This window comes from Prunus mume, linkage group LG8, assembly GCF_029339155.1.
Source record: "Prunus mume cultivar Tortuosa linkage group LG8, ASM2933915v1, whole genome shotgun sequence".
Classification (NCBI taxonomy): Eukaryota; Viridiplantae; Streptophyta; class Magnoliopsida; order Rosales; family Rosaceae; genus Prunus; species Prunus mume.
In genome coordinates this window covers 231,847-245,881 of record NC_142705.1, presented here as the reverse complement: position 1 = coordinate 245,881, position 14,035 = coordinate 231,847, and the positions used below count along the sequence as shown (strand labels likewise).

The 14,035-nt window shown below is 45.8% G+C and overlaps 2 protein-coding genes across 2 annotated transcripts in view; both read right to left on the bottom strand.

Annotated features, from left to right (window-relative positions):
* Window positions 1-10,326: 10,326 nt before the first annotated feature.
* On the bottom strand, window positions 10,327-12,381 carry LOC107881883 (NADH-Ubiquinone/plastoquinone (complex I) protein). Its single transcript, XM_089042562.1, has one exon. The coding sequence runs from the start codon at window positions 12,379-12,381 to the stop codon at window positions 11,737-11,739; it is 645 nt and encodes a 214-aa protein (XP_088898688.1). The 3' UTR covers window positions 10,327-11,736.
* A 1-nt stretch (window position 12,382) lies between these two features.
* The window catches only part of LOC148914441 (uncharacterized), a 13,123-nt gene continuing 11,470 nt past the window's right edge, over window positions 12,383-14,035 (bottom strand). The window contains exon 1 of the mRNA XM_089042566.1: window positions 12,383-14,035. This exon is cut by the window's right edge and continues 11,470 nt beyond it. The gene's annotated coding sequence lies outside the window, so the exon portion shown is untranslated.

Here is a 14,035-nt window from a genome sequence, read left to right as displayed (position 1 = left end):
GCCTCGAAAGCGATTCGCTTATGAATCTCCTATTGAAGAGTTATACTATGATCGCTCTGTGGTCCCCATGGGGAAGCCTCCCGGAAAGATGGAGATTGAGGCAATGATACAAGCTGCAGTAGAGCAGACCGGGGGAAACTTAGATTCAAGGATTTTTGCCGACATCAACCTGCGTGGGCCCATCAAGGAAGCGATGGTGCTAGGAGATTTCCGAACATTCCCTCAACTGTTTGAACGAGCTGCCCGCATGCAGAGGAGTATAAAAGACGGGTCTATCACTTTCCTCAGGAAAAGTTCTAATGGGGGAGAAGGCAGGCCGAAGAATACCCTAAGAACCCAGCAGCCAACTCAAGAGGTTACCATCACTCCGGATCAAATTAATGCGGTTCAAGCACAGCAGAATGCACAGAGACAACAGAGCACCCGGAATCAGCAAGCCATCCAGGGGGCCTGGAAAGCCATTTCTCTACCCAGAGATAAACCACTCCCCTGGCCTCCCGGTCTCGACTATTTTAAAATCTGTCCATTTCGCCGATACGCGGGCCATACCATCGAAGAGTGTCACACTTTGCGTGATGTCATCTATGACATGAATGATTAAAATCGTATCAATTGGAACGAAGTTAAGGCATACCTGAAAGCCGCCAATGTCACTGAAGCTAGTAATATGGGGATCTATACTAATCCAATGCCACAACATCAAGGGGGACAAGTCACTACTCAGGAACCTACACCGGTACAAACTAATCCCAGACCTTCTGCCAGCGCTAACACCATCCGAGCTTGCACTGCCGCTCGAAGAGAGATGCCTGTGAGACCCCCTCCAGTTCTGTAATTCGAAGGAGGTTCTGAGAATTCAAAACTCCGAAGTAACTTTCTTTGTCCCCAGGTTCCAAAAGCAGACGAAATCACTATGGAACCGGACCTCCTCGCTGCCGCTCAATTCATTACCAGGAAGGCAAATTTGCTTTTTTAGTATGGGTGGGTTGAAAAGGTGAAGAAGGAAGAATGTATCCGAACGAATGCATCGGCAGAAAAAATTACCCTTTTTTAGAAATCCCCTCGTCACCTACTAGTGAGCCGGAAGGCTTAGGGACGCCTCTCGTTCCTCTTCCCCCATTTGACAACCGTATCTCGTTCGGATGATTCTCTGGAACTAATATATGCTTCAATACTAAAGAATGGGGATATCTCGTTGGGAAAAAGCGGAAGAAAAGGATTTCACGGGCAGAAAGGCGAAGGGAAGTTCGGAAAAGCCTAGCCGACGGGACTATCAACCCCTTTCTATTAAGACCTCGGCACCTTCCTTACCCCCCCTACTAAAAAATTTCCCCTATTTTGAAGCCCAGGTTCCGCATCTTAAAAAGTGCATGACCTGATTGGAAGCACTGAGGTTAATTCGCAATGGGCCAACTCACCCGGCCATGATGCGCATGACAGAAGAGAGCGAGCATAAAATGGAGTTTCCCCCTTGGGTGAGGCTCGCGTCCGGAAAGAATATTTTTCAAGACTTTCTCCCCACTTTCTCGTTCATTTCAAAATGCGGCATAGCGAGCTTCAGTCCCAGCCCGCTGCTGTCTCCTGGAATGGCCTGACTAACATCCCCGAATGGTATGATGGGCATTGTCCTTCCTCTTTTGATCGAAGTCCACGGGACGTAACCAACAATATCAACTAAATAAGCGGTTGTGAGCGAGTGTAGGACCTCCTATTCTTGCCCGGGGGTGAGAACTCCATCCCTAACCGTGGTGGGTTATAAAAGCCCCACTCTAACTTTCCTTCCAAGCCTACCTCCCGCCCTCTTTACCAGAACCGAACATGGAGCCTTAGCTTCCTGCGCTCCCTGCAATGCTTTGGACCCAGTCTTCTCTATGCATGCATTTAAGATTAAGAGAGAGAACTGCAATAAATCTCTTTAAATTTCTATAAACAGAATCGGATTTTTTCGAAGAGATATCCGCCAATGTCTCTTCTTTTGGAACGAAATCGGAATGATTGTTCTCAGAGATATGGCAATGGGACTGCTGTAAAGAAAGATTACTAGCATTGATATCATCATGAGTGGATTGATGAATCAATGTATTGAGAGCAGATGGAGCAGGATCATGAACGATCAAATCAGTGCTCGAAATCTCAATACAATTGTTCTGCCGGGAGTGCTTATTCAACTTCATTGATTGCCGTTGGGGAGGGATCCAAAGTTGGGTGGGTAGACGTCTCTTTATCTGAGGGCTGAATAACGATCTGGTTGTTCTGATGATTATCAATGGCTTTCGTGAGAATCTGAGGCCTTGAGTTTGGCCTTACTCATTTTAGGCTTGCCCTATTGTGTAAGGGTCTTTGTGAAAGGCTTTTTGAACCCTTTTTTGGTTTTTTCTCTTTTTTCCATAGGTTGAGGAAGATGTCCGCAACTTTAATTGTCGCGGCCTCGAAGCATGCAGTGGGAACAAAACTTAGGAACTCTCTCGTAGATGATTTTCCGCCATTTGCCTCCTGCACCCATTCCTAACCAGATCCGATTTGGCCTAGGCTTTAAGAGATCTATCTCCACGCAGACGCGAGCGTTATATTTGCGCAGTGGTCTGGCCACACCAACCCTATCGTTGGGCCATCGAATCTCAGAGCCCTACCTATCACCCCTGCAATAGATTTAAGGTAGTCTGGATTAAAGAAATTAAGGGGAAGGTTTAGGAGAGAGATCAAAAGTGGTGCAATAGAAGATTCAAACCGCAGATCAAACCAAGGAGACGAAATAATAAGCCTTAATGACGAGAGATTCCCTGGTCCAAGCTTGAATGAAATCTTCTTGTGATGATAACCTCATAATAACTGTCTTGGATCGAGTAATTCAATATGAACTTCGCTGTTCATCATCCAGTGAGTGCGAACATGAGGTCTAATCTCATCTACAGAGGATGGCCTGAGGATAACTTTGCTATCAAAGAAAAGCGTAATGGATCTACTGATCTGTGAATCTCATCATAACATAAGTGAAGCACACACCCCGGCTCTCCTTGATGAGAGATCGGGCTTTTAAAAGGGAAGGGGCCTATGTTGTAAAGGTGACAGACGAGAGTTTTTTTTCCACTATAGCTGCGTAAGACTTAGAAGAAGAAGGATCTGGTGGTCGGGATGAAGATCCTCCCATTAAAGAAGGGTTTGGCAGCAGTCAAAGTGGCCGGATCGACCGGCCGGAAAAACCAGCTACATCAGGAGAATCGGGAGGAGCATTCTACCCATAAAAGCCACTCCGGCCACTTTCTATTCCCCGTACGAATGATTGATTGAACGATGAGCCCGGACGACTGGGAGAGAGGCGCATCTGTCTGAATGATGAACGAGTAGCGGGCACTCCGTACTTCATTTCGTCGAATTCGAAATCTCTTTATCAAGATAGAATGAGTCAATGCGCATTCCCTGATAAGATGTTTGTACATATTCCAGATCAGCCAAATTCTGCCGTTACCGGCTTCATTCTCCACAGTAATGGCTTTACTACAATCCTTTCCTAAGCATCTGGTAATTCTGGCCGCCTTTCCACTCCTCACTTTGGTTTCCACCAAGCCAATCAAATCTTCCTCTTGCGCTCTTATATAATCTTTGGCCTCTCTCTGCTTCTCGACTTTACCGATCCTTCTTCCATTCCAAGGACCTTCATGTGGAACTGTTGTTGTTTTCACATCCCCCTCGCGCCTTAGCGCTGCCTCTGGTTTTTCGTCTTGTGTAGCCCTTATTTGTCTTTTGTTCTTTGGCCTTGACTTTCCCCTTCCCCCCTCTTTCTTAGAATTCTACATCTCTGATATGTTTTGCATTTTGTTCGCCCACTCTTCATTCAGGGTGGTTAGAACCAGGGGAGGATCTTCCGCCTTTAAGGTCATAGCACCAGCACCTGAACGCTTACTCTTACTGCTCTTCTCAGGTTCACCTCTTTTCTTACGATTGGCTGCCCTGGGGTTCTTGTTTGGAGTCATTTGTTTATCACAGAACAAGTCCCCCTCAGTCACTGTCATAGTTGACCCGGTATCAACCCTCTCTTCCAGATCCTCGCTTCTATGGGCCAAATCACTCTCCTCGGGAGTTATCCCCTTGACTACACCCTTCTCGGCTTTGTTACCCAGACACTCATCCTGCGCAATCTCTTCCGGTTCAGAAGTGTCCAGATCTGGCATCTTTGCCTCTTATTGTTCAGGGTCCTCTAGAACCGCAAAACGGTTCGGGCTGACTAGGTCCAGTTGGGTCATTCCACTAGCACAACTAGTGTCCAGCTCCCCCCTTTGCCATTGTCACTACTGGTACCTGACCCCGTCGGCTCGACATTTTTGCAAACACCGACCCTTACTCAATAGGGCAATGAAAAGAGGAGAACGAGGACAGCTGACTACCGCTAAAAGTCAGACTTCGAGTACACATTGTATGATTAAAAACTGCCGCTGCGTACTACCGGTCTGACTGGTGCCTTCTCTCCAACAGCTGCTTTAATCAATGTTAAGTCTGACTACGAGGCTTCTTAGCCTGCAACTGACTACTTATTGAAAGACCGAACAGGAAATAAAAAGTCGTACTACAACAACTGTAAATATTACCTCCCTGCTCTTACTTTGATCGACTTGCCCACACAGCGTCTTTAGAGGTCAGGGGGCTAAGTGACTCTCGAAAGTCGTCTTTTGTATCGCGTCAAGAGAAATGACATAGAGAAGATCATTGCTTGAAGAGTTTCATTGTCGAATTGATCTCGGAATTGGATCTCAATAGTTGCTGCTGCCCAAGGGTGCTTTATGAAAGCCGGTCCACAGCAGTGAAAGTACGATGGATTCCGTCGATCGAACGAAAACCGCTTCTTGCTTTTTTTTGCCTCTCTGGCTTGACTACTCTGCTTGCTTAACACAAGTGTGATTTAACCTTCACGGACCACTGCACTACCCAGAAAGCTCCGGCTCGAAAGCAACAAGCAAGGGATTGAGCTGCGCGAAAGCCGTTGCGCTAACGCGCATCCGTTTTCTTGCTCGTTAGCGCTTTAGTTATTGAAAACTCAAGGAAAGCCTTACTCTTTAAAGTAAGCAAGTAAACTACCTTTCTTTTGTAGTAAGCCCTTACCTAGTGGGTCTTTCCGTTGCGGCTGGATCGACTGAAACTGCCTTAACTACTGCCTCAGGTGGATCAACTACAATTGGCTCTTCAGAGGATCAGTAGGTTCCGAATCAACCCCGTCCCCTTACTCTCGATCCTGATATAGGCAACAAACGAAAATGGGATATGGCACTCAATCTGCACTTGATGGTACGCGGGATCCTTCAACTAAACCGGCACTTAGAATTGGCTTCCGGATTTCGATCAATCAGTGAACAGTAGAAAGAATTCCATGGGCACAGGTGAAAGAACAAGATCTGGCACTGGGGAAAGAAGCCCCGGGGGAACAGAAATCAGTCTTACCTCCACATCGCGGGTGCCCCGCTTTAGTAATAGCATAGCACCTTCTGGCAGCAACTATAACTGTGTTAAAAACCCAATTCCGTCCTAGTAGACAGCGGAAAAAGTCCTTGATCCACGGAATCATTCCTACTTTTACCGCTAAGTGACCCATCTTAGTAAGCATAAGCACTTTCGGCAACAGCTGCTATTGCAGTCAACCGGGCGAGCCATCTACTAAAAAAAGGAGAACTGGGACCTTTTCTTTTATAACTTTAGAGCAGTTTGACTAATCTATCTTAACCTCATACTTTATGCTTTTCCTGTCCGTCTAGAATCCTACTTCTCCTTCGGAGCCTTTTGAGCCTCTCCTTCGGAGCCTTACTCAAGCATAAGTGCAAGTAAACTACCTTCCCCTTAGTCATCAAACGGGGGAGCCGTTCTTCTTTCGTGTATTTAGCGGTGAACCAGGCGTACGCTACTTAATGTTAATGAATCTTCGGGGGGCGTTAAAGAATAGCAATAATCGCTGAATCTACTTGCTCGACTGAAAGGGGAGCGGTTTTCCGCCGTTGGTTTTTCTCTGAATCCTACTACTTTTTCCCCTCCCTTACTGCTCAGATGTGAATTCCAATTCTTATTCGTCAGAAGATTCTTGATTAACTGGATCAAGTGATTCAGCCAAGACTTCCATAGAAGACCAAAGACGCCATACTTTCTTTTTCTCTCCGAGCAGCTTTCGCTCCCGTTGATCCGATCGATCCGAACCTCACCGACTGATATTTCTCTTGTCTTGGGGATGCCCAACCTTTAGGTCGGATAGAAACAAGGGCATTTCTTTCCTCTCCCGCTGGTTAACCCTTATCCCTATTCCTATTCCTATAGTAGCTTTATTCCTTATGCCTTATGTGTAACGAAACTGGAAAAAGAATGAATTGGCCTTTCAGCCAAAAACAACGAAACGCTTTTCTGCACAAACATAGTTCACTACTTCAGAACCAAATGTGTGTCTTATCTTTTTTTCTTTCCGCGTTAGGAGGGGAGTTGATGGGAGTCGAAGAATCGTACAATCTCTTGGCTAACCTTTCCTCAGTCTCAGCTACTGGAATACTAGATCCATCCCCAGACGGCACAAGTCTATAGAGAAAGCTTTATTCCACGACTTGGAGATTGCATGTTGGGGCGTCTTAGCAAGCCTTATAAAAGTGGCACAAGTGCTCATAGAATGACTTTGCCTGTCTGAGATATCCTTTGATTCACCTACTTCAATCAGATCTGCACCAATGGCAAAAGCAGCTACAAGATAGGAGGAGTTAGAAGGTTCCGTTGTGGGATTGATCAGAAGATTAGGGAGTAACTCACTTAGTGCTCTTATGCCAAGGAGTCGCTTCTAGTACATATCTCTTCCAAACCTTGATACGAAATAGCCCCCTCTTCTCTAACAAGTCTTTTTCGGGAGAACTGCATGCTCCACGAAGGGCGTAGACCGACCGATCAGTTGAATCAAAGTCATGCTTTCACCTTGCAGTCCCTGCGGTTCCACCACGGCATTCTGATTGGTAAGTTAAGTACGGTTCTGATCAGTGCAATGGGCGGGAAATACATTTGAATAACCCTTTTTTATTGATAGTGGCATTTATTGAGAAGAGTGGGTCTCGATCAGCTTAGAAATATAAAAAAGGCCTATTTCTGATGCCCACTTTCTGGTGACCTGAGCTTGCCTTGAGCCTTTACTTGCTTCTGAAGCAACCCCGCTGCTTGATCCGGCCGAGGAACATATAGTATAGTTCCACGATGCGCATTGACTTGTTTAGCTCTCTTTTGTAACAACTGGGAATTTGCTCACTTGCTTCTTGGAAAATAGACGTTTCTGTCTTCCACCGGCCCATTATAAAGTTGGGGGTGAGTGGTTTACTTCTTCCTAGTGAACTGACTAAACCTACTTAATGGCTAGCGGGATTCTGCATTCAATCGGAGTTGCCTTAGTTGGTTTCCGAAGGGAAGGCACTCAAGATTCTATATAGTAGTTTATGCCGCTTCAAGAAGCATTAGAATCCCTTATTTAACTTACAGGGCAATCAAGGAATAGAAGCTACCATCCTAGGGGGAGGATCTATTATCTCTCTACCCAGCTCCTCGTCTAGCAGCCAAGAACAAGAGAGCTACTTAACTCAGGTCAGATGAGAAAACCAACCGGGGAGAAGTAGCTCGACTGAAAGGAGAGGGGCTCAATAAGATAAGTTAATCGGAGTTCCCGGAAGGAGGTCCCACCATTTACTTGACTCTTAGAACGCTTTGGGCAACGGGGATCAACTTCCAGGACAGGAAAGGGCGATCCATCTATTTATTTGACCCTAGTTCACGAGAAGGAGTCCTAGGGATAGACCCGCACCGAGAAGAAATCAATAGAATCGTCTAAATAATTCAAATCAGAAATTTTTCTGCACGACTAGAACAGAGCAGATTTTTATTCTTCTTCATTCCAGCACTACAGTTTTTATACATAGGAGTACATCCAATAGAAAGCTTACACATGGACAACTTTCAGCCACACAACATTACAAAGTTAACTAACAACATATTAAGATTAAGTTAACAAAAGACATAGAACTTAATTAAACATAATAATGAACAGTGCTGGAAACTGAGCTAAGCACTTGTTAATTTCTTCCAGTCTCCCCAGTGGGTGGGTCACGGAGGATGGCAACCTCCACAAGGAGCCCCTCCCGTTCTTGGAGCAGCGCCCTCTTCCTGTTTTCGAGAGTGCGTATTTCGTTCTGGAGAAAAAGCATACGATCTCGTATGATAATTGGATCGATAGCAGGCAGATGTTCCCAGAACGCACCCAGCGTTTGCTCCCGTTGGAGCTTCTGGTTTTCCACCTGACGTATTTGTTGCTCAATTATCGCAAGTCTGCTAGCGATATCCATGGCTACTCAAAGCTCTTTCTTGCCGACTTCTAAGTTCCCTTTGCCAAAGAGAGACCGAAAGAAGCTTCTATTTATAGGCGTTGGAGGCCCTTAACCCTTTTTTTATTAGTAAGATAGGTTGTCTTGGTTCCGTAACATGGATCATTTCAAACCTGGCTTTTCATGAATATTGAACCCATCCACTAGATTTTAGTGCGCTCAATAATTCTCCCTTGAGTACGAAAGGCCCTCCCCAAAGAGCGAATAGTCCTTTTTTTTTCGCGGGTATCGCCACGCAACCCCGATCACCCCCTCAGGAATAGGAGGCAATAATAGAGCGCCCACGCGAAGCGTCAATTCTGTCAGAGAGTACCCCCGGGTTCCAAACCCCCTTTAAGAGATAGGGCAATCGTCACTCGCCAGCTCCGTCCTCGCTTAGGAAAAAGATGTTTGGCCTACCTCGCAGATGGATCTGATCAGACGCTTGCTTTTTCCCGCGTGCTTGTTTGAATGCTATTATTTCTACAACTATAGATTTGGAGCCAATCAGGTATCACCGCGTGTCAAACTGTGTCAGGCGGGAGACAGAAGAAATATTCAGCTGATTCCTTTCCAATGAGAACTAGACACGCGTCCCATATCCCGGGGGACCCTACGGAGAGCTTATCTTTATTTCTCCTTCAAGCACTTTCGTGGAAGAGACCATTTCTTAGATGGAGAGATGAACGCACAAACAAATAATAAAGACTATGACTGGTTCTCACGATCCTAAGTATAAGCCTAATGCCTTAACTCTTTAGCTCTAAAAAGGGGTTGCTTACCGGAACTTAGCTTACTCTGATCTACGAGCACCCTTCTCTCCCTGAGGGCCCATTAAAGCTTAAAGACCAGGACTTATAAGGTCCATGCCCCCTTAAACTCTATCATTGTCGGCGAATCGCGAAAAGGCTTTCGTTGCCTTCCCGTTTGTAAACCCTTGTTTGTAGAATCCTTCTGTCTCCCACGTAGGTGGACTCTAAGGTGGTTGAAGCAGCTACAGTTACTCTACGGACCGAGAGGTGTACTTCGTACCGCCTGTATTCTATGTGTATGGTAGTATTCGTACTATTTAGAACCATTTCTACTCATCGATTAGAATCTCAAGACGAAAAAAGGCTTTCTCCTCATCTCCGAAAACGGACTGAGAGCTCGTTTAAGCACGAAAAAAAATGGAGTTTACAACCCAATTGTGTACCCGCTCTTCACGCCGGATATCAGTACATATTTTGAGCTTCTGAAGCAACCTAAAAAGGAGAAGAATGGGGGGGGAGACAGAAACTTCTTCAAATAATTCCGTTTTCCCGGTAAAAATGGATGAAATCCTCAATTCCCTTTACGACGACCAAAAAAACCTTGAAAAAAGCTTGTTTTCCCGGGATTTTTTATAGGAATAGGGGTTCCAGTAAGTGTGGAGATCAAGAAAATGAACAAAGAATCCTTACGTAAAAAAAGTGGATTTTCCCGTGTTTTTTAATAGGTGCTGAAACCAAAAAACATCCAGAAGAAAGAAGAGAACCGCCCTCATGGTGGATTTGGATCCAGATCCTCTCCCGGCGTTTCCACCAACTAACTTCGATATTTGATATTTCTAGCAGTGGACTGAAGTACGTATTTCATAAGTAGGGCGGCCCTCCATCTGAAAAAACGTAGCCGTAAACGTAGATTTGAAGAAGTTATGTTGTCGAATACTATATTACACTAGCAATTTCAGGTGATGCATTGGGGTTTGGAATCGACTATTTTTCAATGGCCACCCTTTCTTTGAACCTTGTCAATGATCGAACTTAAAGATATGAACTGAGTGCCATTTGATGAGTAACTGAGAACAAGGGAGAGGGATATGGAAAGGATGAAGTAATGAAAGAGGAAGTCATTGCTAGTAGTAACGACTTGTCACGATCCATTGGTTCATATAGAATCCATGTCCTAGGCGTATCAAAAAACATTCTTTTCGCTAAGCGTATATAATAAAATAGAGTGAAAGGGTCTACCCGGGGGTTCTAACTAACAGCTGAGTCCTCTCCGAACCGCAGGAGATAGTTGCCCATCATACGGCTCACTAACTTCACTTGCCTCTATGGGAGGCTCGCTCCGGGCGGGTTCGGATCACTTACAATGCACGGCTCTACGAAGGAAGGGGTTGGTGGGTTAGGAACGTTTTCAATATGATTCTTTTTCCGTATTTGTTCTATGACAAATGCGAGACGAAAAAGGAACCCGACTGGGAAATGCGAGTCTGTTTTGTCCACTTTCTCCATCCGGACAGCGAGCTTGCTTCTTATTCCCGTGTTCGATCTCTTCCATCTCTGCCCCGCTCGTTGTCACCTATGTTGAAGAAAGGGTTGGAACCCTGTAGAGAATGAAAAGGAGCCAAGGTTCTTCCTCTCAACAGTGCTTCTCGAGGCTCTACTCTCCCCCCTGAATAAGTAAGGCCCCGCTAGCCTGGGCGAAGATGGGGATAAGGAATAAGGATTGAAGCCCCCTTAGCTCTGCCAGGGACTGGGCAGGGGTTAGCTCTGTAAATGTGTAGAGCCAAGTGTAGTGTGGTATAGTAGTAGGCACTTCTAGGCCCCTTCCCGGCTACTGGATCACTCCAGCGCTTTGGGTACTACGGACCCTCTGCCATCCATTGCAGCAGAGCCGTTTCATGAGCGGGGGGGCTAAGCGCAGTTCTTTGAATCAAACGTTGAATGAAATCGATTCTTTTTTAGATATCAAAATCGAAATCAGATAGGATAGATGGATGGATCTATCTTTCTATTCATATATATTACTAAAACAAAAAATTTCTTTTTTTATATAGTTAAGTAGCGTAGCAAGAAGCCCCAAATCCTTGATTTGGCCAGGAAAGACTGCACTGCTTTGGGCCCAGGAAGCGAAGGGAATGAGCTCGGGCTGCTTCTCCTCCACACTTTTTTTTCTCCGTGCCCGTTCCGCATGCGCTTCGCGTGCCATTGGCGCTTCGCTCTCCTCTTTATTCTTCATTGGACGGTTCGGATGGACTTCGCCGTTCTTTACCAACTAAAATAGAAAAGGCTGTATCACATCGAGATGTCTATTCGTTTTCCGCCCCCAATGAGATGGAGAATTTGTAACCCCCCATTTATACTGTACCTTTTGGCCCTTCATCTTTCTGAATCGAGGCCCGGCCCGGCTCGCGTCGTTCCAACAACCGGCGGGGAGCACCTCAGTATACGATCGCGCACAGTAACTGGGAGTCCCTATTACACCTAAGGTCAACTTCAATTCACCAAACCAAGGTTCATCTCGTGTAGTGATTGTGGACTCATACAAGGATATTGAGTAGACGGCTGATGTATCAGACTCGACTCTATCTTTCGTAGCATGCATTCCCATCCGTGTCGCAACTGGATTCGATAAGCTACGTGTCCGGTGCACGGAGAACTGCCTTCGGTCCCCCAAACTGACTTACTCGTGGCAACCTTCCGGCCGCCCAACGACCTATAACGCTAGTCACTACTCCCACTGGGGCTAGGAAGTAAGCCCCACAACCCAAAGCGGCGAAGAACAAATAGAATTTGCTACAAAAGCCGGCTAACGGGGGTATTCCTGCGTATGAGAACATAGTAATAGAGAAGGTAATAGCCGAAATAGGATTCGTTTTGGCTAGAGCGCCCAAATCCGCTATATATTTGACACGGGTTTGCCGTAATGCTAAAACTATGGCGAATGCATCTATCGTCATTAATGCATAAATAAAGATACCAATTAGTAGTGATTGAATTCCTTCTATGGTTCCACATGATAAACCGGTACGAATATAACCTACATGTCCAATTGAACTATGAGCTAGAGGTCTTTTTACTTTCGTTTGGGCCATGGCGGCCAGTGCTCCTAAGATCATAGAAGCAATGCTGCAGAAAAAGAAGATTTGTTGCAATGTAGCTCCATAGGAACCATAAATAGAAACACGTGAAATATTTGCAGAAATAGAAATTTTAGGCGCAATAGAAAGGAATGCTGTAACCGGGGTGGGTGAACCCTCATAGATATCAGGTGCCCACATATATAGAGTCAAAAGAGATGTGGAGTCCGAAGGGGAGGGGGTTTTCTTCGGGGCTCGAGAGAGGGAATAAATAGATAGGAGGGCCCCGCAAGTTTTTAATTCGTTGCAGGGGAATTTACACGAAAGGGAACGAGGAATTCTCAACGAAAAAAGTGCTCTCTGAACCGAACGTGAAAGTAGTTTTCCATCAGACGGCTGTTCCCGTAACTCCACTCTCGACTTGGATTATATATCCAAAAAGGTCCGCTCTCGGCCATTCGACACGCTGCCTAGCAGAGGAGTGGTTATCTGAAGCGGATTCTCTCTTTTCTAGTAGATGCCGAACCTGCTGCCCCATTGACTAAGAAGGGGGCGGGCGCAGCAGCTACATGGACCCCTTCCTTTCTGTTGTTGCCAGCGCTTTCCCGGGCCGAGCCGGAATTTTTTTTTTAAGGGCAGGCAAAGCCCGAAGGCTGCTATCCCAATAGGCCAGCGGGCGGAACGAGGAGAGGGCCCGGCAATCATACTACCGCGGTCGAAAAAGCGTGTTCCCCTCAGATAATACGCACCGTAGGCCATCCTCGGCCTTCTTCGTTTTCGATGAAAAACAAATAAAATCTCTATCTCCGAAAGCGTTTTCCTTCCCCCTCCCTTCGTCGAGCCTTTCCTTTAATGGTTGGGGAAAGCATTCCCTTATCTGAACTTGGCGGGCATTCCGCCTTAGTAAAAAAAAAAATATAAAAAATAGGGCGGTTTGAACATAGGCTCAAACATGATTTGAAGGTCCTAGCTACGCCATGCGTTCAATACAAAATCTGGAAAGCTGCAGGTTTGACAAAACAAAAAGAGGGCGCTTTCCTGTGTTGCACTGAAAAAAAGGACCTAAGAGAAGAGCGTCCTCTCTTAGGTTTCTTACTCCCGCGCCCGGCCCGCGTTAGAGGGGAAGATTAGCAAAGCGAGAAAAGACAGAGGGGGGGAACAGCATCTTATTCTCTTCGCGAGAACTTCCGGGTCGGAGAAGCATTCGGAACGGGCTCCGCGTTCATTTCGTTGGCAGAAACGATCCAATCCATTCGGGGCTTCGGGGAACCCAAAAGCGAAGTCTTTCGACTTGATTCATAGATAGAATCAATGATAGATAAACAAAAGATAGATGAACGAGATATCTTTTTTTTTAGAGAAAAAAAGAGGAATAGAATAGACATCCCCTTAGATGTCTATGCATCCTTTAGCATCTCCCGATTTTTTTTTATATCGTTATATCTGCCCTCTCTCCATTTTTTTGAGAGAGAGCAGATGGATCCTATCCCCTATATCGAACACTAAATCCTATCTATTGATAGAAAGATCTTCGTCAAATACCGGACTTTGCCTTTTTTTAGGAATTCCTCATATCCAAGGCAGCTTACCACAAGCACCCCATACGACTAGTTGGGGGGGCTGTTTGATAGTGACTTCTTTCGTTTGGTAGGGTGACGAAAGGCTACTTCAATCTAGGAAACAGCCGGAAACTCGAGAGGGTCGCCTTTGGAAGCGCTCGCCGGTAACCAAAGTGTCACTCCTTCTTGATTATGTCGTGACGCTGACTGAATCCAATCCATAAGCCCGGAAACGAAACAAAGTTCGTTCCCTTTCGTTCAAGTAGGTAAAGTAGGCATACGAATCACTTTTGCTT